This window comes from Colletotrichum phormii (genome assembly GCF_030913505.1).
Source record: "Colletotrichum phormii strain CBS 102054 chromosome Unknown BDP81scaffold_6, whole genome shotgun sequence".
Lineage (NCBI taxonomy): Eukaryota > Fungi > Ascomycota > Sordariomycetes > Glomerellales > Glomerellaceae > Colletotrichum > Colletotrichum phormii.
In genome coordinates this window covers 1,417,762-1,441,263 of record NW_026851448.1, presented here as the reverse complement: position 1 = coordinate 1,441,263, position 23,502 = coordinate 1,417,762, and the positions used below count along the sequence as shown (strand labels likewise).

General features: G+C 52.2%; 6 protein-coding genes across 6 annotated transcripts; 3 read left to right on the top strand and 3 right to left on the bottom strand.

Annotated features, from left to right (window-relative positions):
- Positions 1-2,810: 2,810 nt before the first annotated feature.
- BDP81DRAFT_314731 (ATP-NAD kinase-like domain-containing protein) lies at positions 2,811-4,835 on the top strand (the record flags this gene model as incomplete). The annotated part of the gene is made up of 2 exons (XM_060584025.1): positions 2,811-3,009; positions 3,169-4,835. 2 exons carry the CDS (start codon positions 2,811-2,813, stop codon positions 4,833-4,835), a joined length of 1,866 nt encoding a protein of 621 aa, XP_060447619.1.
- A 1,367-nt stretch (positions 4,836-6,202) lies between these two features.
- BDP81DRAFT_392393 (homeobox domain-containing protein) lies at positions 6,203-8,226 on the bottom strand (the record flags this gene model as incomplete). The annotated part of the gene is made up of 4 exons (XM_060587699.1): positions 6,203-7,235; positions 7,286-7,746; positions 7,808-7,919; positions 7,994-8,226. 4 exons carry the CDS (start codon positions 8,224-8,226, stop codon positions 6,203-6,205), a joined length of 1,839 nt encoding a protein of 612 aa, XP_060447618.1.
- A 2,952-nt stretch (positions 8,227-11,178) lies between these two features.
- On the bottom strand, positions 11,179-12,507 carry BDP81DRAFT_195346 (ras family-domain-containing protein). The gene is made up of 5 exons (XM_060582468.1): positions 12,320-12,507; positions 12,068-12,160; positions 11,843-11,996; positions 11,553-11,758; positions 11,179-11,484 (listed from the first exon to the last, which is right to left on the bottom strand). The coding sequence occupies exons 1-5, from the start codon at positions 12,380-12,382 to the stop codon at positions 11,350-11,352; spliced, it is 651 nt and encodes a 216-aa protein (XP_060447617.1). The 5' UTR covers positions 12,383-12,507; the 3' UTR covers positions 11,179-11,349.
- A 3,239-nt stretch (positions 12,508-15,746) lies between these two features.
- On the top strand, positions 15,747-17,426 carry BDP81DRAFT_195303 (uncharacterized protein). Its single transcript, XM_060582467.1, has 7 exons — positions 15,747-15,875; positions 15,942-16,016; positions 16,138-16,337; positions 16,396-16,532; positions 16,631-16,751; positions 16,835-16,877; positions 16,949-17,426. Exons 1-7 carry the CDS (start codon positions 15,837-15,839, stop codon positions 17,381-17,383), a joined length of 1,050 nt encoding a protein of 349 aa, XP_060447616.1. The 5' UTR covers positions 15,747-15,836; the 3' UTR covers positions 17,384-17,426.
- Positions 17,427-19,211: 1,785 nt separating this feature from the next.
- BDP81DRAFT_314448 (26S proteasome non-ATPase regulatory subunit 9) lies at positions 19,212-20,042 on the bottom strand (the record flags this gene model as incomplete). The annotated part of the gene is made up of 4 exons (XM_060583990.1): positions 19,212-19,337; positions 19,391-19,725; positions 19,775-19,847; positions 19,944-20,042. 4 exons carry the CDS (start codon positions 20,040-20,042, stop codon positions 19,212-19,214), a joined length of 633 nt encoding a protein of 210 aa, XP_060447615.1.
- A 443-nt stretch (positions 20,043-20,485) lies between these two features.
- Positions 20,486-22,537, top strand: BDP81DRAFT_195256 (uncharacterized protein). Its single transcript, XM_060582466.1, has 5 exons — positions 20,486-20,850; positions 20,903-20,993; positions 21,049-21,213; positions 21,264-22,214; positions 22,348-22,537. The coding sequence occupies exons 1-4, from the start codon at positions 20,747-20,749 to the stop codon at positions 22,176-22,178; spliced, it is 1,275 nt and encodes a 424-aa protein (XP_060447614.1). The 5' UTR covers positions 20,486-20,746; the 3' UTR covers positions 22,179-22,214; positions 22,348-22,537.
- The last annotated feature ends 965 nt before the right edge of the window (positions 22,538-23,502 follow it).

Sequence of the window (23,502 nt, the reverse complement as noted above, 5' to 3'; positions counted from 1 at the left end):
TCAAGACACGGCAGCATCTGGCTCCAGGGCGCCGGTAAGGTACCCAGTAGTGTAAGGTACCTACTCTACTACCTTATCCATGGACCATACTGGTTGCAAACTGGCTATATCCGTCTCCGTACAGCAGGTAGCCCTCTCGGTATTGGTGCACCACGATCCCAACGGGCCTGCATTTGGCTGGGGGGATCAGAGGACGTACCCGGCCCACCACGGGGGTCTGCCAATGTCATGCCGCCCCTTGTTCGTCTCCCTTGCCCTCTAAAGAACCTGGCCTTGCAGAAGAAGTTAGAGGAAGAGACGTTTGACTGGGGATCGCCAGGGATGTGGACGGGGAGTACGTATCGACGTTTTACCACTCGCCGCACCTTGCTTGCTTTGCATCCTCGTAGGCTCTCACACCCGTTGACTTCATCACAAGCCCAGTCCTATCTCTGTGTCTACACGTGTATCTGTAGCGTATGGATGCATCTTGACATGCCCAGTTGCGACTACAACAAGCCACTATCGGATAGAGTCCGTAGATACGTATCTGTACCCCAGGGCCACAGAATGTCCGGCCTCCTGACAGCAGGATGTTGCATGCAACATGGCAAGGCGCGTACTGCGGATGCTGAACTTTTGGAGGCTGTCACAGGCCCAAAGATGATAGTGACACGGTTAAGCATATGGGTCATGGATGTGGCTAAGGAGTAGCAAGGTATTCGGAGTTCGTAATTGCGGTCTTCGTAACTTCCTTCGTACGGATACAGTCCAACGACAAGGCCAGGGCGGATAGAAGTAGGTAATAGGTTATGGATCAGGACTGGGGGGCACGGGTTGCCGAAAGGGAACAGAAGATTGGCTTCTTGATATCCGTACCTTACCACCACCTGAAGAGGGAGTAGGGATACCTCGTGAAGAAAAGTCAAGTGGATTGTTCTCAGCCGGTAGCAGATTAGCAGAACAGGGTGCTTGAGCTTGGGCGTTGTGGCGGGAGTGCCCTTTGTCGCATCACATCCATCCTGCTGCTCGATTCGATCGACATCAGACTGAAAACAATAGGAATGGAGAGGGGAGGGGGTGGTAGGGGAGGAGAGGGGAGAAATGTCTATTGTGACCTAGAATATTAAAGCTCCTGCACTGCTGGGACGAATCTCGTACTGGCCTTCTTTCTGTTCTCTTGTCAGTCAGTCTGGTCACTCTCTTATTTCGTCTTCGTTTGGTTTATCGCTCTTCTTCTTCCTCCTCCTCCTCCTCCTCCTCCACCACTACCATCTCCTCTTCTCTCCTTCTCTCCCCTTCACCCCGTTCCTTTCGAAGCAGAGCTCCGGTAGTTCTAGCAATTACCTTGGTCGCTACTTCTTTTGGGGCATTGTCCATAATTCTTTACTTTCCTGCATCGCTTTGCCTTGTCTTTGCATCAGATACCTTGTGTGTGCACTGCATTGCCATCATACCCCTTTCACTTAATTACCTTTTTGCGGCTGCTGGCTTCTCAGCGTGTCTTATTTGATCGCCTTCGGTTTTACATATTCGACTCGGCCCAGTTCTCGTCATCCTCAACCTTCTAGACGCCCATCCGGACTACCAAGAACCGACCTGCTAGACGAGCAGTCCATCCCCCCCAGGTTTTGATTAATCGTCACATCCGACTGCAACATTGTCAGACAAATCAGCAGCCATCAGCCTGGTTTAGTTATCCGTCCCGAGGCGGCAATTCGACTCAACTTAGCGTCATTCGTTCCATCCGAGGCCCCGTCACACCCGAGTCACCACACTGCAGGAAGCGCCCAGCTTACCTGCACATCGACCTGCATCTCTGGAGGGTGCGTGAGAGAGAAAAGTCAGACAGACAGACTCGCTGAGCGTAGAGTCTAGAGCTACCTACGACTGCCGACCTGATCAAGGTTACCAAGCTTGCGAAAGCACCGACTCTCTCTCTCTCCGTTTGGACATTTTCCTGAACTTGTGTTGCATCTACGCAGATCGAGGTATTTCAGGTTGCATCAGCACAACCTATCTTCTCTTCCCGACATCAGAGACAATCTGAACGCTTGTACGAGTTCGTGGTGATACCTACGTCCAGTACGGATACACGTTCCATCACACAACCAAAGGTCGTTCAATTCGCGGCCTAACACAAAGATCTACACGGCAACAACGCCCAGCACTACCTGATCGATCCCATCGGCGTCGGTGGTCCGCAAGGTCCGGTCGTTGATTTCCAGGTTCCATTTCCTTGGAGTCTAGAAAGTTGCTTGGCTCAGGTTGACCTACTTTGTGTGTGGTCTCCACGTTGTAGAAACAGTACCTACGTTGGCTGGTACTTGCTACTTCTCGGTTCGCCAGCAGTGTCTGCAAACTGCTACCGCTTGGTGTTTGCTCGGCCTTAGCGGAGAAACAGGTCCCTGCCCACCACCCACCCCGACCCCTGCCCGCTTCCACGATTCGCCTACCAAGTCTGAAGTACCTCCCTTCCACTGCATACGGAGAAAGGTACTCGCACCTTCTTCCATTACCCTTTTGTAAGGTACTTTCGCCGTACGGATACAAGTCGTGCAGCCCAGGCCCCCGGAAGGTGCTATTATTACTCCTTCGTCACTGCCGCTGCATTGTTTTTTGCGACAATTAATTACCACCTAGCCGTCCATCGCTCACTTTCGGCCTACGGATACCACTCACGCTTCACCTCACACCTTGGATCGGTTCGCGCGGTACAGAGTACTTCGTTCATCCATCCTTCCACCATCCATCCCCGATCCTCAATCCACATCTCTTCTCACTTTCCACGCCCCGTCGGCGGAGATACGGCAGTGCCACTATTCTTAACCATGTCGGGCTTCGTCTCCTCGCCCACCGCCCTGCACCCCGCCATCAGTAATCCGAATCCGCTTCCGCCGCCAGCGCCAGCGCCAGCGCCAGTGTCACTGCAACAGCACCAGCCGTCTGCGTTGCCATCCTCGTCGTCCTCTTCCGACCCCCATGGAGTTAAAACCTCGCTTTCCGACCGCCCCAAAAGCTCCAGCGCCAGTGTCAGCACCACCACCGTCCACGACAGACCTCTCTCTTCCTCCAACTCCCTCTCTCATTTACATTCGCACTCACACTCACTGTCACTGCATCGCAATGCCGGTCCGGTAGTAGAGGAGGAACCCTACGCTTGCGCCCAAGCCGGATTTCCCGCTACAGCTGCTGCAACACAAAACCCCTCGTCCTCGATAAGAAGAAGCTCCCTATCAATAACCTCGACCGCCGCCTATCCCGAGCTGCTCCCGCCTCCTCTGTCCAAGTCTACCAGCGCCAACGCCAGCGCTGCCGCCCATCCTCCCAAGGGCCATCGCCGTGCGCCTTCTCACGAAGTCCCTCGCCAGACTATTATGAAAGCTTTGGCTTCAGTTGTTCGCAGAAATAAACCTGAAGCCCTTTCTCTTACCGGCATGTTGTCCCAACAAGGCGGTTGCGACAACCGTCCCGCCACTTCTTCGTCCCAGAAGCTGGCCGACGCCTTGAACGAGCTGGCCAACCGGAGTATGACCCCGACCACCGCCCTGCCCTCCTTGCAGTCCCCCTGCTTTTACCACAACCGATTCGATGATGCCGTCAACATCGACAAGGTCCTCGAGGAGATCAAGAATGACGACTGCATGTCCCACTCTAGGCTCGTACAGACAGCCACCGGCGTCCGCGAGGTCTCCAAGCAGTTACAACGCCGTCCTATCAAGCGCGCCGTTCGCAATGTCATGATTGTCACCAAAGCTCGCGACAACCAGCTCGTCTACCTGACCCGCGAGCTCGCTACCTGGCTGCTTCGCACTCCGAGGTACGGTGCCGACGTCGGTGTCAACGTCTACGTGGACGCCAAGCTCCGCAACTCTCGACGCTTCGATGCCAATGGCATCGTCGCAGAGAACCCTGCATTCCAGGATATGCTCAAGTACTGGACGCCTGATTTGTGCTGGAGCCAGCCTGAGAAGTTTGACCTAGTCCTCACCCTCGGCGGTGACGGAACCGTCCTGTTCACATCATGGCTATTCCAGCGCATCGTACCCCCCGTCCTCTCCTTCAGCCTGGGCAGTCTTGGCTTCCTGACGAGCTTCGAGTTCGAAAAGTACACGCAACACCTGGAACGGATCATGGGTGATGAGGGCATGCGCGTCAACTTGCGCATGCGCTTCACCTGTACCGTCTACCGGGACGGCACTCTTGGCCAAGAGGCGGAGGAAGGAGAGCAATTCGAGGTTCTCAACGAACTAGTCATCGACCGCGGCCCGTCCCCCTATGTTTCGAACTTGGAACTTTACGGCGATGACGAGCTCCTTACCGTTGTGCAGGCTGACGGCTGCATTTTCTCAACCCCGACAGGCTCAACTGCTTATTCACTTTCGGCCGGAGGTTCCTTGGTACATCCCGACATTCCGGCTATTCTTCTGACACCCATCTGCCCGCATACCCTCTCATTCCGCCCGATGGTTCTCTCTGACACGATGCTCCTTCGCGTGTCGGTGCCGCGCAATTCCCGCGCAACGGCGTACTGCGCCTTTGATGGCAAGGGTCGTGTTGAGTTGAAGCAAGGAGACTACGTAACCATCACCGCCTCACAATATCCATTCCCTACGGTTGTCCGAACTCAGACGGAGTGGTTCGACAGCGTGTCCCGCACTCTTCGCTGGAACACGCGCGCCGCAATGCAAAAGGGCTTCGATCCCTCTGCTGGTGGCAGCCTCTGCCCGTCTGAGGACGGCAAGGACGATGATCCGGAGTGGGACATTGACACCGACTCAGCCTGCTACGCTAGCGAGGACGGGAGCATCAGTGCGAGTCCCTTGAGAAGGCAGATGAGTCTGCTGGGCATGTGATTAACGGCCGTTTGTTTTTTCGTTAGAGACAGAGCATCATGATTCCCACCTTTCTTCACAACCACGAAACAGGCGGCTCGGCTACGCAAAGCAGCACGCTCTGTTCCTCGGCATCTCACCCTAAACCCCTTACCACTAGCGAGGAGGGTGAGCTAGACCAAGATGCATTGGCAACTTTTTTTGTTTGTTTGTTTCATAGACTTTAGCGATCTCGCAAGGCATAAGAAAGAGAGGAAAGCATAGGACGACCACTATTGTGCGCGGATTGAAAGACTCAGATCTGACATGCCCGCATGAGCAGTGCGCTCTTACATTATCAGAAGATGAAGGAGATGAAGGGGGATTATACTAGCATTGGCTGTGGTCGTGTGCGCGAGCCAACACACTCGCTCTCCTCTCAACTTGGGAGAAGAGAGGTACATAGTCGGGAAGAGAGAAATAGAAACAGAGAGTGAGATCAAAATCTCACTAGCATCTGCAGTTGGCGGTAGACCCGACTTGCAGGTGTGGTTATATGCCAAACAATTTCTGCCACAAATTATGAACCTAGATCCCTCATGCCCCGTGCCTGACTCGACGTCACCTCTTTTATCTATTCCACCGAAAACAGAGAGTGCACTCTCCCACCTTTCTGTGGTAATGAACAGGAGGGCTGTTCCTGAGTGATCATGAATATGCGGTGACCATGTGAGCATTCTGAGTTCGCACCTAAGGATGCAAGATGATGGACGGTACCTTAGTTCACACACCTTTATTCACATAGTGTCTTAGACACCAGTAAATACCATCTGGTGATCTCAGTCAAAAGAGGCACAGCAATTTTGTTATTGGTTTATTTTCATTGCTCCTTTTATGACATGTTTCGCCGTGGCGCCTTTCAGGCTTGGCCAGAACATAAACATTGCACACGTACAACCCACTTTGCAGAGCCATATCTACCACCAAATCCAGGACGCCATTTGCTTGTTGTAATTCCAAGCCCCAACACAACACCAACACCTGAGCACAAAGACAATACCCCGTCACCTGATTCGCAATGCGATAGTTGAGGAGGAGAGCTAGGTTGCGTCGTGTCAGTCGTGGCTCCCGCAGGAGACGACAAAAGTATAAACCTTCCACAAGCAATAGACAGCATGCCCAGCACCTCCGTCTCTGAAATTGCTGGGCCATGCCCCTTACTTGCTATGTCTTTCTGTGTCGCAACTCGCCTGGCGAGGGGGTCACTACCCATATTGTTGGACTGGCAACTGTCCGTTTCTACCACGGAGCCGACTGAGTGTCCACAAGGGGGCGCAACAAAGACACTCACTTTTTATGCGAATTACTCCCGACGAGGGTGTGAAGCCGCCTGCCTCCACGCCAAGTTTCTATCTCCAGGCACCTTGGCTAAGAGACAACAGACCTGCAATGCAGTCCATGTCGCCCTTCTTGCTCGGGCTCACATCTGCGCCTCGCATGAAACTCTCCACCTCGTCCGAACCCTTTGCTGTAGGTGAGCTTGAGTTCTGCCCATCCTCGAATATGGTGACATATTTTCCGGATGCTCGGCGTCCCATAGCTGGCATCGTTCTGGCGCGGCTACTGCCAAATATGGCGGGTCCAGGATGGTCCTGTAAAGTACGTCCTGTTCTTCTCGCATTGTTTTTGGTGTCAACGGTAGCCGGCAAGGGTCTTCGATCGTTGATTGGTGGCAACCGACGCATGTCGCCTTCGTCTTCGGGTCTCCAATTCTCCTTATCAGAATCACCCGATGGAGATATCAGCATATCCACCTTGACTTTGTCACCGAGGCCTTTTTCGTCACTCAGTTGAGATACGGACTCCTCGCCATCAGCGAGTGATGTTTGCATCCTGCCCATGCTTGAAGATGTCCGACAAAGCTTAGGCTTCTTGGCCTGTTGAGGCCGAGAAGCCGGCCTACTTGCAGGACAGTTCCGTTTGGAGCTGTTGTTTTGAAGAACGCCGCTGGTTGAGCGGAGAAGGCTGATGGCAGCGACAGCAGAGCCGTTAGACTCATCTTCAGCCTGTGTCGTGAGCTCGTCGCGAGAATCAGCGTCACAGCACAGTTCCCACGCATGAGCGTCACGAGATCTACCTCGTCCCAGCGTCGGCGGCAGCGAGTCAGTCAGGGCTGTTATGGGTGGCAGAGTTACGCTAGGGAGGGCACTGTGACTGCGCTGGAGCGGTCGAGCTATTCTGGGTTGAGGTAAGGCTGCCAAATCCGAAAATAGCTTCGTAGGCTGGAAGCGAGGGGGCGAGTTCTCATTCGAGACAAGCTCAGCTTTGCCTTCGAGCGAAAGCGATAATCGCACCTGTGATTGTTGCGACGATTGAGGAGAGGGTAAGGTGTGTGATCCATGTGCAGGCGGTGAGCAAGACGCAGGTGTACACAGATCGGATCTGCGTGCCATGTTAGCACAAATTCTGCCAACGAATGGAGGGAACCATACTTGGGGGTCTCGTCAACGCTGCGGTTGAGCGTTGAAGGGGTTGAAAAGGCACTTGCTGGATTCCAATGAGATGATGTGAAGAAACCAACAGAGTTTGAAAAGGAGAATGAGCCTGTTGAGTGAGGCTGAGACGAGGAAGCCGTGACTTGGGATAATGGTGTCTTCAAGGCCGTCGCCTCAGCACCGCCATTAAGAATGGACGGTGTTGCGTGTTGAGGCTGCTCCTCGGTCTCGTCTCCTCGCAAGCACATAGCCTTGACTGGAGTCTCGGCAGGCATAACAGTGTTGACGGGAGCAGTTTCTACCACTGGCGATGCCTTTTCTTCCGGTAGGGGAGAGGTGTAGGCTACCGGATCCGAAGAGAGTATCTGCATGCCACCGTAACGAAGAGCAGCAATCTCCTGGGCGGAGAGGGGCCGCGATTTGCGCCTGTCATTCTGTCGACGATTTTGGAACCATATCTACATGCCCGCGATCAGCACCAAGCGCGACGATTGTCGTACCGGCAAATTTATCAAATACCTGGACTTCCTTCTCGTTGAGGGAAACGCGCTTCACGATATCTAGACGCGCTACCTTGTCTGGTTTCGGGTTCGCAACATAGGCAGCCTCAAGGATCGACTTGTCTTTGGCACTAGACGAGACAAACGAGAATTAGTGACTGGGGCACAAAAACGCGTATCAACTGGGCCGAAAGCAACGACATACGCAGTTCTTTTCCTCTTTCCCTTGGGGTGACGCTCAGAATCGGTGTTTGACACGTCTGTCTTGACAGACGAGGATGGCGCGAAGTCGGGGGTTTCTGTGGCAGTAGCAACAGCCTGTCTCGTAGGAGTCTGGGCGGGTTGATCTGTTCGGAAAGAGGATTCGCGTGGAGACGGGGAAGAAGAGGACGGTGGTGCTCCAACCAAGGCTTGGGAGGAGGTTTCGGAGACGGACATGGCGGCGGTTGAAGCTATGAGTAGTAAACGACAGTCATGATCTGGGGTCGATGCAATTGAACGAGTCGCGAACTGGGGACGATGGTAGCGAGCGTGCACTCAAGGAATACTGGACGTGGACGAGACAGGCCTGACAATAAAGTGAATTGAAGATAATGGTAGGACTGCAGGCAAAACAAAGTTGGGAGGAGAGTAAAGTAGAGAGGAACAATGACGAAGAGAGGCTCCCAGGAACGGACGAGGTGGGGAAGCGAGAGCGTCGAGACACACGAGGCGCGGTTATTCGTCGCAATTAAGGTCAGGTACGGTCCAGGTGAGTTGTGGTGCCTCCCACATGGGTTTTGGTGTTGAACACGGCGCGTCTGAGAACCCCAACTAGGCAAAGGCACTTACACGCTAGGGACGTGGATAGTGGAGTTGCAGATACCCGGCCAGGGTAAGGTACCTTAAGGTAGGTACTGGACTTGGTCTGGATACCAGCTCAGTGCAGTGCTATATAATTCTCTCAAAATCACCAATGAGCAAAGGTTCATGAGACAGAATATCTGATCCATCATAGAGTTGATCACATTCGGCACTGACGCGTTATATAAGTTGATTTGGATCGCATGCATGGTGTAATGGATTTGACTGAATCGCAAGTTATGCCCATCTACCTGACCAGGCCTACGGGGACAGGTACCACACAACAGCGCGATCGCGGCACGGATCCGCAGACCCCACCGAGTCACTTCCACGTCTGTTTTTATGTGCTTTTCCTTGCAACAACGTTTGCGCCTGAGCATCTGGCATGTTTCCATTCAACTTTCATAGTTGCCTCATATTCCCCAAGGCCAGATGAGTGCGGTGCAGACAGCCTGTAAGCCAGCCCATGTTCAGATTTATCTGGATTAAGAATGTCATTCGCAAGCCATGACCAATACATGCACGTACTTTAGAACATTTCTTCATGTTGACTGACCCCAAGGTCTGTTGTTCATTTGACTGCCCTGTGACCCAAAATGTGCGCGCTCAATGTACCTACCGGTAGCGTCAGCAAATTACCTTGGTACCTACTCTAGCATAAGGTAAGGTAGTCTACGCATAAAAGGCTCGGACCAGTCACGTCGCGCGTCTTTTTCAATTGGGAAATAAAACAAAAACAGTCTACTTTCCATCACCAGGGGCTACATACACCGACAAAAATGAAGACATATCCTAATCATACCTTAATTATTTGCGGTCCATGTGAAAACTACAGGCACGCATCGACTCTGTTGGTCTGACCGTTGACGACCTGACCGATGGTCCATGGAGATCTCGAAATCTACCCGATCTCTTAACTTACCTCCCCAGTTTCATTCCCTTCCCCGTCTCTGGATTTAGTGTACCTTTGGTCCGGTGCCTCTCCCAACAAATCCCGCGAGTGTGCATATAAATCTGGCTCACACGCCGTAGCGAAGCTGTTCGTGAGATACTTAGTATCAAGGCCACATGGCCAAATTCATGAACTGTATCGAAAACATGAGGCTAAGATTGGTCATATGCTGCATATTGGAATATTGCTCTTCGACGTTTCTACGTGCCATTGCGCGCGTGCGAACCGCCCCGGTTCTAGTTCGATACATGCTTCCGTTGGCAGTAAAACGCGAAAGGCAGCTCGTCGTCGCTTGTACGTGCACCCTTGGTATTTGACCCCAGACCATCCCTCATCCGTGTACCCACCCTGCCGCATCTGACTGAGTCTGCTCGGGGACCTGGGAGCCTGGGACGAATGCGAATTGGTGCTTGGAAGATGGAACAACATACGGATACACTTGCTTGTGTATATCAATCTTCCGTCCCATACGAACAAACGCCTATCTTACCTTTCCCAGAGATCCAGCACACCCAGTGACACGCGTGGCAATGCGCATATAAGCCGGACTCAGCGAACGGATTCCCATTACAATCCATGTTCCCGTATGCCCCGCTAGCAGCTCTGCCTCCTTCGGTCAGACGGTCAGACGGTCAGACACCAAATATCCGTACTATCAGAGATTAACACCCAGCCACCCCCCGCCAAATGTACGACCAGACGCGTCGCTGGATCCCAAATATCTAGCACTGCTGCCCCCAATTCGTAGGCGTCTGTCCTCGTTTGGTGAACCAAAAGCGCGTTGAGAGAGAGACGAACAGGGGTATCCGTAATACATTAAGAGGAGGTTGGTGACTGGAAGAGTGAACAAGCCCCCCGTCCCTCGACAAGATATACCTAGATCTGGTGCAAAAACAGTGCTTGCAGCCACATTACAGACCCACATGTGCAAGCAATCAAGCTCTCCTCTCAAGTTAAGCTTTGGCTGGCAAGTCACTTCGTACACTTAGGATAATGTCTCAGCCAAGTGAAGTGTGTTCCGCTGAAAGCTCGACCAACAGGGGTTTCAATCGCAGATGTTGTTCGTTTCTGCGCTGCGTTGATAGATGCCGAGTGGTGAACAGATTGCACAAAATGAGTGACTTTTCTGCCCTCACCGAAACTCACTAACTCACTAAAAGGTACTCCGGAGTTCAGACCCTTGACTTTCCATCTGGGTACTGTACCTCATTCGATCTTGCTCGTAAACTGGGTCCGTTACATTACCATCCAAGCCACGGATACTGCTTATGTACTCTAAGAGATATATTAAACCCACTTGTTATCTCTCACTTGAGTTGCATGTTGTGGTCAGGCGAGGCTATGTTCTTGACCATTTCTCTACCAGCCTTTCCGGTCTCTCTCTCTCTTCATATCTGTCTGTCTGCCCGATCATGCCTAGCTAACCATTGAATTGCTATCTAATTAAATGCATTGCGCTGTCTGCCGAGGTTCGCACACGCAAAGTAGAGAAGAGGACGAGCGGAACCCGAGACACCTTGGTGGAAATGTAAGGACTCAGTGTTCATCTTGTAAGGCGTCAAACTACTCAAAGCATGCTGGTCGTCTCGCAGCAAGTGTAAAACCCTCCACTCAGCTCCGAGTCTACCATACCGAACCGGCCGTGCCGTCTTCTACCATAATGACCGTGACCAGCTATAGCCGGTCTGCGCCAGAGAATTTCGGTTCACGACGTCCTTTCAACCGTTCCACCGAGTTGGGATCATGTCCATGTCGCGTCTCTATCTTTACAAGTCATCGTCCGAAAGTTCACCGGGCAGAGGCATGCTGGAAGCCTCAGCCATCTCCTGGCGGTACTGCTCGAGGAGCTTCTCGTCGACCTGGGCGGTGGGGGGAGCGAGAGCCGGTGCAGCAACGAATTCCTGTGGAGTAGTTAGCATTGAAAATTTCTGGGCAGTAATCGGTGCAAAGAGTCGGCCAGGGAGCTTACCAAGGCGGGGTTGCCGACAAGCTTGCGTGCAAGCCAGAGGAAAGGCTTCTCGAAGTTGTAGTTGGACTTGGCAGAGATATCGTAGTACTGGAGGTTCTTCTTGCGGTGGAAGGTAATGGTCTTGGCCTTGACCTTGCGCTCCTTCACGTCGACCTTGTTGCCGCAGAGAACGATGGGGATGTTCTCGCAAACGCGAACGAGATCACCTAGAAAGTCCTTGTCAGTTGGGCTGATCATTCGGGGTCAAGGTTATAGATTCGAGTCATGTCGATCCAATGGGTGCTACGTACGGTGCCAGTTGGGGACGTTCTTGTAGGTGATACGGGAGGTGACATCGAACATGATGATACCGCACTGGCCGTTGATGTAGTAACCATCACGGAGACCACCGAACTTCTCCTGGCCGGCGGTATCCCAGACGTCGAACTGAATCTGACCAAAGTTCTATGCGCGCTGAGAGTTAGAGACCGGCGAGCAATATTGTAGGAGGACCAAACTGATCGGAGGGCACTTACCGTGCTGAAGCCGAGGGGGTGGACTTCGACACCAAGAGTGGCCATGTACTTCTTCTCGAACTCACCAGTCAAGTGACGCTTGACGAAGGTGGTCTATAGTGTTACGCATGGTTAGCAACGCGGTCAAATGGGGGAGGGGAGCGGAAGGGAATGCCGTCGGGTCGAGGGGTCGATTTTGGCGAAAAAGGCAAACGCTGCTGTCGGGCGCAACCTCGACAAGGGCCATGGATGACGAAGGAGTATCATATTCACCTTTCCGGTACCGCCATCGCCGACAAGGACGAGCTTGAAGGTAGGAGTCTGGGTTTCGGCCATGTTTGCGATCGGTGAACGAATCGGTTCGGTGCGAGTGAATTGTAAACAAGCGGGGCTGATCGCGAGGTTAGCAGCTGGCGCAAAGCAGAAGAAACCGATCAGATGGAGAGATTTGTCGAAGTGAAAGCGGAAATCAACGTCGGCAAGTGCGCGGGAAAGATGAAGGCGTACCGGAGAGAGGGATGGGCAGTAGGCTGTAAACTTTTCGACGTGTGGAAATCGTCACCGACTGATCGACTTTAGGGGGGGTTATGTTTTTGAGGATGGCGGGGGAGCTTGCAAGGAAGCCGTACTTCTTAAGCGAAAAATTCAGTCAGGCAGGCCAAAGTTGGGTAGGCACAATTGGGCTAGGCAAGGGTCACGTGCGGCGGTGTCTCGTCATAGCGGGGACCCCTTTGAATGGGCGGCGACAGGTGCTTTACTTTCCATTTGTTCTTTCCCCCGGGCCGTTTCCATTTGGCCCATTGGGACTGCTCTGGTATCCTTGCCTCCTTCAGCAACAAGTTGGGTTTACTTCAGGCAAAGACAAAACCTTCGCTGGCGGACTGCTCTCAATAGGTACCTAAGGTAAGGAATTCAACGCAGGTTGGCGTCGAATGCTTCCTCAGTCTTGTGCCTATTATGAAAACTACCGAAGCTATTCTGAGGTCCGCTTTTTTGTCACTGCTTTGGGGACCCGGAGAGCGGCCTGGGCGGTCAATCCAGAGATACAACATCTTTGTTAGCCACCTCATACATTGCCATTCTTCTTTCATACCAGAACAGTCAATCAATACCTCACATGTTCTACTACCAACGCGATCCTCCGCCACACATCTCACAAAACCCCTCGTGTATTCATTTCAGGCCTCCATCTTCCGGCAAAACCCCCCATCAGGTTGCGACTTGCTTTGTAATCCAACTTCCCAGTTTGCCTATTTCCCAACCGTTGCCTGCTAGCCCATGGCAGTCAATATCTGCCTAATGGTCCATCTACCTTAATGACCATTCCTTGGCTTACCTAAGGTTGGCACCTGCTCAGGTCGTAGATGGACAACAGAGATGGAATGACATAATCATTTCATCACGTGACGCGAACGACCATCCTGATCCGTTAGAGGCGGTCGCTCCGGAGTCCAGTAGCCGGAAATCTGGGTACAATCACAAAACCGGGGATGCCTCGGATAATGCTGTAGGGAAGGTCTACAAGAACGGAATCGCCATCCCTGTTTCTCAGGAGGAACAGGCTGACATGACATACCGAGGTGTTACAACAAAAAGGTTCACAAAGCTGAGCCTTTGCCATCTCTCAGCTCTCACACCGACGAGTTGCCTGTCTCCGTAGGTCCATCAGAAGTTGCCTCGAGGTACCTGACCAGAATCCGAATGCAGTTCGCCCAACCAGGCAACTCGGTGCCATGAAGAAGTTACACAAGTCAGCCTCCAGCCTTGCAGAGAACTAAGGTATCGCGAATACGATTGGATGGCTTCTCAGCCGCTCTTGAGTCACAGCCCTGCTTCGGATTTGGACATCCAATCCAGTTCAGCTTCTTATGGAAGTTGCTTCTGGGTCGGGACCTTACAGTTCTGACTTGGAACTCTGTTGTTTCGTTCGATATGTCGGGTATCATACACCAAATGTGCTGCGTTTTCTGCTGACTGGCTGTGTGGCGGGCGGACTTATGCCTTGGCCCACAACTCTCCATTAGACATGCACTCGTCTCACCATATCTTCGCGGTCGACTCATCAGAAAGCTGGGCTTACACTCATTCAAACGTTGACCAGCGGAACTTCCCATGAATTTTCTGATGGCTCTGGCAGATCGTCTCGTAGCTGAAGTCAGCCCTACTCGCGTTTGTTCAACTTTGACTTTTTGTTCCCAAGCCTGTCAGCGACGATAATCGAGCTATGTCGGACATCGGCCTTCCTGTATCGCCGTGTATGCATACTCATGCACGCTTCGTTCCAAGGGATTCTACGGGAAGAAGACGGACTCGGCCCATACTCGTCTGGCCGAAGCCACCATTCACGCGGCCCTGTCTTCTCGGAAGACCTGTCGATGAACACTGCTCCTCTCTAACCAAATATACAGCATGATCTTGGGATCTATAAATCTCACTTCGTATGAGGTATCACAGTCGGCTAATTAGCAATATTAGCCGAGTCTACTCTCCCTTCCCGCCGTCCTACCTGTTGCAATACCTAGCCGACTGAAACGAGAAACCGAGTTAACATGCGAACTGGGCCGTTGGCGAACCTGATTCTCGGGTTCTGCTGGGAATTGTGGCTCAGAGGTGGCGCCCTTATAATGTGAAGCTACCCTTTCACGCTGGACGCCTGCTGTGATGTGATCGGTCGGCGAGACACTTGCGTATTCGATCCGTGGCCAGGCCTAGGCCGGGAAAAACAATAAACCCAAGGGCTTGACACGATGGAATTTTGCGCCCGCCAGATATGTCCAGTTCGTCATCGGTTATCGGGCGCCGGACAGACGAGACTAACAACGCGGGAGACACTAATGCCGCGCGGTATGGGCGGGTTGGCGGGCGGGTGGGCCAACCTTTTTCGATGATAACTTGAAAGTGATCAACGACACATGGCCCGAGTCGGACCTGATTCCGTCTCAAAGATTCGGAGGTAAACAATTCGGCTCCCCTCGCTTGTCTCGGCGAACGCTTGGATAGCTTGGAAAGTAACAATCACCTTTCACGGACGGTGATCGCCTCCTGGGCAGCGTCGCCGTTGCGGGTCCGAAGGAGGACAGAATCAGTAATGTCTGAGTCGCCCCCCCTGGAATGTCTTTGAGGTTACCATTGAGGGGGAAGAGGGAATTGAAGAAAGCTGCCGACCCGTTGATATTGGTGCTTTGTAGTGCTGGCGCTAAAACTCACCAGTGATAGCTGACGATCCCCATCCGAATGCAGCCAGATGCTCATGAATCAGACCTTTACCAGCCATTCGTGTGTTTCTCTCCATCGACTGTTAATGCATTGCTTAGTGCCAACGTCGATATTGGGGGGCGACCCCTCCATCATTGGAGAACGCTCACCTGGAGCTACGATTGTGGCTTTTGAGTTCGTCGTTGGCTCAAAGCCATCTTTGTGTCGAACCGGTCAAGGTAGGCTCGCAATTGTGGGTTGTTCTGGGCCTCTCTGCCATGCTTCTCCCTTCGAGAACCGGATGCGGTTCAGTGGCTATCGGGACTGGAATGCCTCATCGTTCCGAAAAGACTACCGCACTGGCGATATAGTCAGGAGTGAACCCCTCCCTGTGGAACCTTGCCTGTGCCCTTGATACTGATGGAGAATTGGAAACTTTTTGATCGCGAAAAAGAGAAAGATTTTGAGGTTGGAAAAGGCATCGACACCATCGCGTTTGTCGGCCTTCATATTCTCAACATCGGCTTGGCGGGTATTTCGTCGTTGGCACCGCCGCGATGGCTCTGCCAGTCAGCGCGACAGCAGAGTGCTGGGTATGGTACTGCCTGGCGATCGGGGCGGTCGTTATGAGATAGTAAGTAAATCATACTCGGCATTTCCAAAAAAAATAAGTCTTGTACTGATATGCCGACCCAGTCAGTCACAGTACCTCGTCCGCAAGCGCAGGTTCTTCGATAAGATTACTGTAGACGACATATTGATGGCCATCATAGTAGTAAGTTTCTTCGTCAATTATACCAGAGAAGCATCCCAGTCTACCCCCAATTCAGATCTAGTATACACCGCTCACAATGGATCTGACTTATTGCGGACGAGCTGACTTGTGATATTCGTAGCTGATATACACGACTTCGATATCCGCCCTGTATATCTACTTTAACATTGATGCCTCAACCGACTTCGATGCCCTCACTCCGAACGAGTACGCTGCTGTTGGTCGTAGGATGGGAATCATGAACATTCTATCCGAAACTTCGATGCAAACAACACTTTGGGGTAATAAGTGTTGTTTACTGCTATTGTACAACCGCCTGACGTACGTATCTAGCCCTCTGAACTCTCACTTATACAGCACAAGAACTCACCATTGGCAGTCTCTTTGGTCATTATCGAAAGACATGGGTTAGCGTTGCAGCTTACACCGGGTTCGCATACGTCGCGGTCATCGTTTCGCTATATGGAGGATGGTGTAGGCCGTTTTCTGACTACATGGAGCTCGAGCCAGAGAATAGTGAGTTCTCCTCACAGATGGAAGCTGGTTGCAACAAATCAGCCATCTCACGAATATAGCCTGGAGTATTGGAAGGAAGCTGACTCTTGTTGCTTCAGTGGAATGCTTAACATGGAAGAACTACAACATATTGCAAATCACGATGAACCTTTCGACGGATTTAGTGCTTCTTCTGATCCCGGTCACACTGATTAGTCAGTTGAAGATGAAAATCGGAAAGTTCGTACATCCTTTTACTTATGTTGGACGATGGATCCCCCATCCAGGACAGAATCTGAATGCTAACGACAATAATACTGTAGGAAACTTCTTCTCATCTGTCTTTTCAGCATGGGTGTATTCGTTGTAATTTTCATTCCTCAAACGCCTGTCCCTTCGCGCAAGACTCTCCCTCCTAACTTCTGTCTCTCCAACAGATGCTATGCGCAATCCTCACCAAGGTCGCTGTCTTCACCTACTCGACTGACCCCGTCTGGTTCATGTGGTGCGTGCGCGAGACGAGCACCGCGATGCTAGTCGGCAACCTCGTCCTCGGCATGCCCATCCTCCGCGCCGCGTGGCGGTGCGTCTTCCCTCAGAGCAGGAACGCGCCGCCGCGAGACGGGGAATCCTCTGCGGGCACGGGGGAGACGTACGCGACGTACAACACGGCGAAAAAGGTCTCCCGCGTCGGCTCGGACGCCTGGTTGTCCCCGGAGCAGCAGCACCACGGGGGTGGTCCGTCTCAGTGGAACTCGCCTCCTGCCGCCAGGGTCGCGATCAGTAGCGTCTACACGGATTTTGAGCTTTACGGGAAGGCTGGGGCTAAGGATGAGACTAGGGGGTTATCAATGGGGCCGGAGGATGCGTGATGTGGAAAGAGGGTTGGCAGGGCAGACTCGACTGGATGCGAGGGCTGCTGCTTTATAATGTTTAATGTTTGTACTATGAGCGGATTCATCCTATAACACGACGAGATGAACTCGTCTTTGGAATAGCCGCCTCGTGTTCACTAAATACCCGACGAATGTTAATCTGAACCTTATTTCCCGATTGCACCAGGTAGTCTCGGCGATAAGTGCAGATCATCGTACTCTGGAGATACCTGCTAGCAGATTGTTGATAGACAGGGCTAATTCATCCTGGTAGTCCCGCGTGGACTGGATACTACTCCTGGACACCCGTGGGTTTTCAATTATTGGGTGACCGAAGACATTGGGGTTTCATAGCTTTTGGGTCATCCTGAATTTGGGTCCCCAAAGTCCCCAGGTCGAGCTTAAGACACTCGTGGGTTCCTGGATGCCCATGGGTCCCTGTGGGGCACCGTTGCTCGAGTACTCCGTGCATTCATTCCATCTGGAAGCATGGCATTTGTAGTTGTTTACGACCTGCTGTGTAACCGGCAAAAGAGCGCAGTCAGGTTCTAGTTTAAGTTACCATGCTCAGGAGAACCAACTTCAATAAGGCAGTCTCATTGAAGTTCACTTAGCTGTCAGAAAGCTCTCAAATAGAGCAAAGCGAGGCAAAGACCACAGAACATACGATTGCTTGTCCTAGATCCGCTCGCTCTATCATGAGCAAAAAGCAAAAAATAAAACATACAACACCAGGTATTCGCTGGTCGTCACCGACCCAACTACTAATCCGGCCCTCATCGGCTTATCTATGGGAGAGCGGACGGGATCCCGAGTTTTCCGATGGGTATGGTCGTATGTGTCAGATGAAGGCGTCGTGACATTTAAGAAAGCCACGTAGAACTGCAGAGGAACAGTAGCCACCAGACTTGCAACAGCTTTTCAAAGTTTCCTCGCTTCGCGCATCTGGTACCAAGAGCTTACGCCTACTCATCATATGCGAAACTCCGCGCGAGCTTCAAAACAGAAAATATCTCGTATATCGAAGTGAGCTCATACGAATAGGGTAGCTTAGCTTACCCAAGGAGATACCCGCACCGCCATATTGTGGCTAGTGATGCTGAGCGCCGAAGGCGCAGGTTCCCATCTGCAGCTGGGATTAGGTATATCAGGCTATCAGCTAACGTCAGTGCTTCGCCGCACCTCGGTCCTTATGGCACCTGTCATCCGCACTTGCCCAGGATGACATGCCTGTAGATTCATTTTGCGGTAGATCGATTCCTTTAAGTCCTTATTATTTCATACATAGTAACTTCACTGGATCTTAATATCTGGTAGGAGACCTACTCGTGTACCTTGATTTCCCACCAATCTTGCACATGCGCAAATGTCGGCCAAACCGTAGCTGTCATCTCTCTTTAGCCGTATTTTTGTACCCGAACTTACCATCTACCTTATCGCGACCAAACATCAACGTAATTTTCATGTTTTTCATTTTTAGACATATGGGATTAAAATCACCTGGTACGACTATAGTGCTGGTTAAAGCTTGAAAAAGCTAACGTGCTTGAGCAGCAGATGTAGCTGCTACTAAACCGGCTCGACGGAAGCTCTAGGTATGGGCTTCTACCTTATCTCAGGCACCGAAGCACCCCAGGTCTGAGTGACTCTCACTGATGGAATTCTACATGGCGCAAGCAGACCACCAGATCTGAGATGATGCTTTTCGGCATGAAACTTCGCGTTCTATGCCGGCGAAATCATCAAGAACAATGTCTGCCTGCTGTACATGAGGCGATGCCAAATCCTCCCTGGGCTCCCGCGGCTAAGGCGATCTATTCTTCTCTCACAAAGGTAAGATGTGACAGCCCAGCAAACCTCTGCCACCCCAGTTACGTCTTGGCGTCAGTGTTACGTGCAGCTCCTCCCGCGCCCCTTGGCCAGGTCGAGATACCCTGACCAAAACAGGTAGCTTTGTTTGGTTAATATAACATGCGTACAAGAGTTGGGCAATAGTCAACTTACACCTTCATTTCCTTGCACACATTCAGCCACCTTCTTGAGATTGTCGTGGTTTGAGCTGTTGACGTAACCAAATACGCGGATTTGGTCATTCGGCTTCAGGCCAGCTGACTCGGCTGGGCTTCCTGGAACCACACTGTTGACCTTTGCGAATGGTTCCTCCAGCGGTCGAGATACTGAATGATCTGCCAAGGTGTTGGAAACCCCGGAGAGCGGGACTTCGGGTACCTCCTCTTCTTGCAAGCTGGCAAAGTGCTCATGGAGTTGTTTTTCAACCATGGCCATGAGGTCCTTATAGTCATTGCGGAGGTGGATGATGCGGGCTCTGGTAGTGCGCACTATTACGATCAGCAAAGTGCCAGGTCTCTGCCACCAGAGGAGAAACACCTTGAGCAATATCAAGATCGGCTCTCGGAAAGCCATCTTGAGTTGTGAGAGGTGTGTTCATGTCAACCCCGTGCTGGCTCGCCAATCAGCTGGATGCTCGCTTCTCCATGTTCGTCTCCGAACACTGAGACGGGGGGGGGGGGGGGGGGGGGTTCTTGAAACCACGAACAGAGTCGAGAACTGCACCCAGAGCTTTCAATTCGGCCTCTATGTTTTCCTTCTTCCTCTGCAGCTCGGCAAAAGAAAGGCGACCAAGGTTACCGTTCATCGACGTATTGCTTGCTGGGCCCGAGGGCACGGTTGGAGCGTGTATGTTATCCATCCTGAGGGGCAATCCCATCGTTGACCGGACGGACCGATAGAAATGCGAGGGGGTTTAAGTGCGATAAACTTTGGTTTCCTGACTTCCTGCAGTGATGGCAGACAACTTATTTCATGTCCCCAGTATTTGGGCTGGAATCGATGTTGATGGACCTTAACTTCAACCCTCTAGGTCGGGTGTTGCATCGACAGTGGGAAGAGGACATCGTAAGCCCCGCGCCGCAAATAGGGTAGGTGCGCACCTCAGCGTCATGAGCACCTGCCTGGCTTACCTAGGTAGCCCGGTACCGTACCTTAGGTGCATGCCTTAAGTGCTCAAGGTATGGAAGGCAGGTAGCCGCCTGAGTGCCTCCACTCCCTGCGTGTCTGCCAGCACTGTGACTCCCTAAGGTTTGCGCTGACTAACTCACCAGACCTGGTTGGAGCTTAAGGCCACTGCTGGTACCTGAGGCACGAGATGCGTTCCCACTGGAACCCGACGCGTCCCAGCGTCCTGACCCAGCGTCCTGACCCAGCTTCAGCTCCAGCTCTAGGCTCAACCCCAGCCAGCTCCCGATCTTCTGCTAGACCGTCCTTAGATCGACGTCACAGCATCCATTTCTTCTTTCCTCCATCCTCTTATCCCATCGGCTCCTTGCCTCTCCTACCATCATGGCGACCGGCGTCGACGCAAAGCTCCTGAAGTCCACCAAATTCCCTCCGGAATTCAATCAGAAGGTTGACATGCAAAAAGTCAACCTTCAGGTGATGAAAAAGCAAGAACCTCGCCATCCATTGTCACCCAATTGCTAATTGATCTCTTTTCAGGTGGATAGCCAGCAAGATTTCCGACATCCTGGGAAGTGAAGATGACGTTGTCATTGAGCTTTGTTTCAATCTGATTGAAGGCCCTCGTTTTGTCAGTCTTGTCTGTCTCGACCGATTCTCGCGCTTCGCTGCTGACTTCTGTTTAGCCAGACATTAAATCTCTTCAAATACAACTTACGGGTTTCTTGGATAAGGACACGGCGCCGTTCTGCAGGGAATTATGGAAACTGTTCTTGAGTGCCCAAACAAGCCCGCAGGGTGTGCCTAAAGAGCTACTCGAGGCCAAGAAGCTGGAATTGATACAAGAAAAGGTAGGAAACAGGTTCATCCAGAGCTAAGGACAGTAACTAACATAAAGTAGATGGAAGCCGATCGTGCCGCAGACGAAGCACGACGCCGCCGAGGCGATGCCGACAGACGTCAACAAGATGGCCCTGGACCGAGGGACAGGGATCGCGGTGAGCGCGGTGAGCGCGGCCGCGGCCGTGGTGGTGGGGATATGTGGCGTGGTCGCAACAGTGACAGGGACTACGACCAGAGAGGTAGACACGGAGGGCGGTTCGGCGGCAACAGGTCGCGCTCACCGGCTGCGAGGAATCGCGACCAGAGGGATAGAGGCTCGTTCCGTGGGTCCACTAGAGACAGCTACGTCCCTAGGGATCGCGGTCTCGGCAGTCGAGCATCTGGCCGCCGTCGCAACGACACGCGCTCTCCGTCTCCGGCGTCTGTCACGTCACGGTCACGCAGCCCCGAACGCAAGCGAGACTCGAGTCGTGGCTCACCCCAACCTCCCGCCCGACGAACTCGTCGAGAACGTAGCATATCCAACCCCAGGCCTACAAGAAATCGATCGGTGTCGCCTAGAAGGAGCGAGGGTAACTATCGCGAATCACGAAGGAAGAGGAGATCGTCGCGAAGCCCTTCGACGCCCTCAACATCGCCCGATAAACGAGCAGCTGCAAAGCGCCGCAGATACTCATCCTCACGGAGTCGTTCACCAGTTCGCGATAGACGATCCCGCAGTAGAGGCTCGAATTCAGCCTCATCTCGAAGTTCCAGATCTCGCAGTCGTAGCTCTACGCGTCGAACCTCTCGGGGACGTGCGAGTCCGAGATCTCGAAGTAGCCCGCGGCATCGTCACGGTAGTAGCGTCTCCCGCTCTCCAAATCCCAGCGGTCGCGGCAAGACGGCTGATGACACGAATGAGACCGATCAAGAGAGTAGAAGAGGCCAGGGAGAGGATGAGGCAAAAGGAAGCAGTAGACGCAAGTCATAGCTTCGCCCCGTTGAGATCAGCTGATCACTTTAAGAGGTAATCCTGGAACTTCGTACCACTGGAACACAGGCCGATTCCTGTATCACATGATGATAGGTGGGTGGGGATTGTTGCAATGGTAGCTCACAAGTCAAACATGTCTTGCTAACAAGATATTGGCACTATGCAGATTATTGCCAGATCTTCCAGCGGCGATGATGAAGGCAGAAGACCACGGAAGAAGGAGAAACAAGCCAGAGACGCTAAGCTCGCAATTTGCCTCATTCACAAACGGCTAAGGCTAATCGTCTAAGAAGTTTTTTCTGCATACCTTACACATACATACATACGAGTTCACTATTCAAGGGGGTGGAGGTCTAAGGCGAAGCAATTCGCTTAATTTGGTACGTTACCTGTATCTTCTGGAGTCCCATAGACATAAGGCATCTAAGGTATTCTGCCTGCTGTTTCTGTGATAGCTGTTTACACTGTTCGGTCTCTACTACTTTGCCTTCCTTTGCCCGACAAAGTACTAAAAATGGCTTGACACGGCCATGATCGCAATTCTCTACTCCGTTCCTCTATGGGCACCGTTTCTGTTGGATCCAAAGTCAAGCACGGCCCTGAACACGGGAGAGATATCAGCAATGAAAGCGCCCTAGACAGTGATGATCGTCCCGATCAAAGTAGTCTGTAGTCTTTATAGAGATTTGTCTCCTGCAAGACAGACATAATAATTGAATATGATGTATTCGCAACAGCACTGAGCACCTGTGCCATAAGCCTTTCGCTCGTGATGAGGTCGTACGTCTGTGGTCGTGCCAAAAGCCAAATCAACTTAGGTTCCTCAGTTGTTGACCATGAACACCGTTTTCCGACGCGTATAAGCGACCAGAGCCGCACGAACATAGTCCATGCTATAATATTGTGGTTTTGGAAGAATACTGTACTTGCACATTTCAAGTAACCTCAGATACCTTCCTCCCTTCCCTTGGACCTAGAGGTACTTACGTCAAGGTAAGGTGGTAGAGCTGCCTCTAAAACCCGACTGGGTAGGTCTCCACTCATGGACGGCGCCCCATGGTTCCGGGACTCCGAGCTTCCCATTGGCAACAACAACCCGACGCGGAACCGCCACTCCAACGCATCTTAGCCAGTACAACTTCCTTCCAATACGTCCCGTCACGTCGGTCAACCCAAACGCCCATCGCTCTCTCCGAAGAATGTTTTACACGAACTAAACGAGTAGCTGTGGCTTCATGTTTCCTTACTTCCAAGCGTTTGTGTTCGGTCACGCCTGACATTCCTCGCTTGGAGTGATCTCCAGAGATAGGACAGTAAGTCT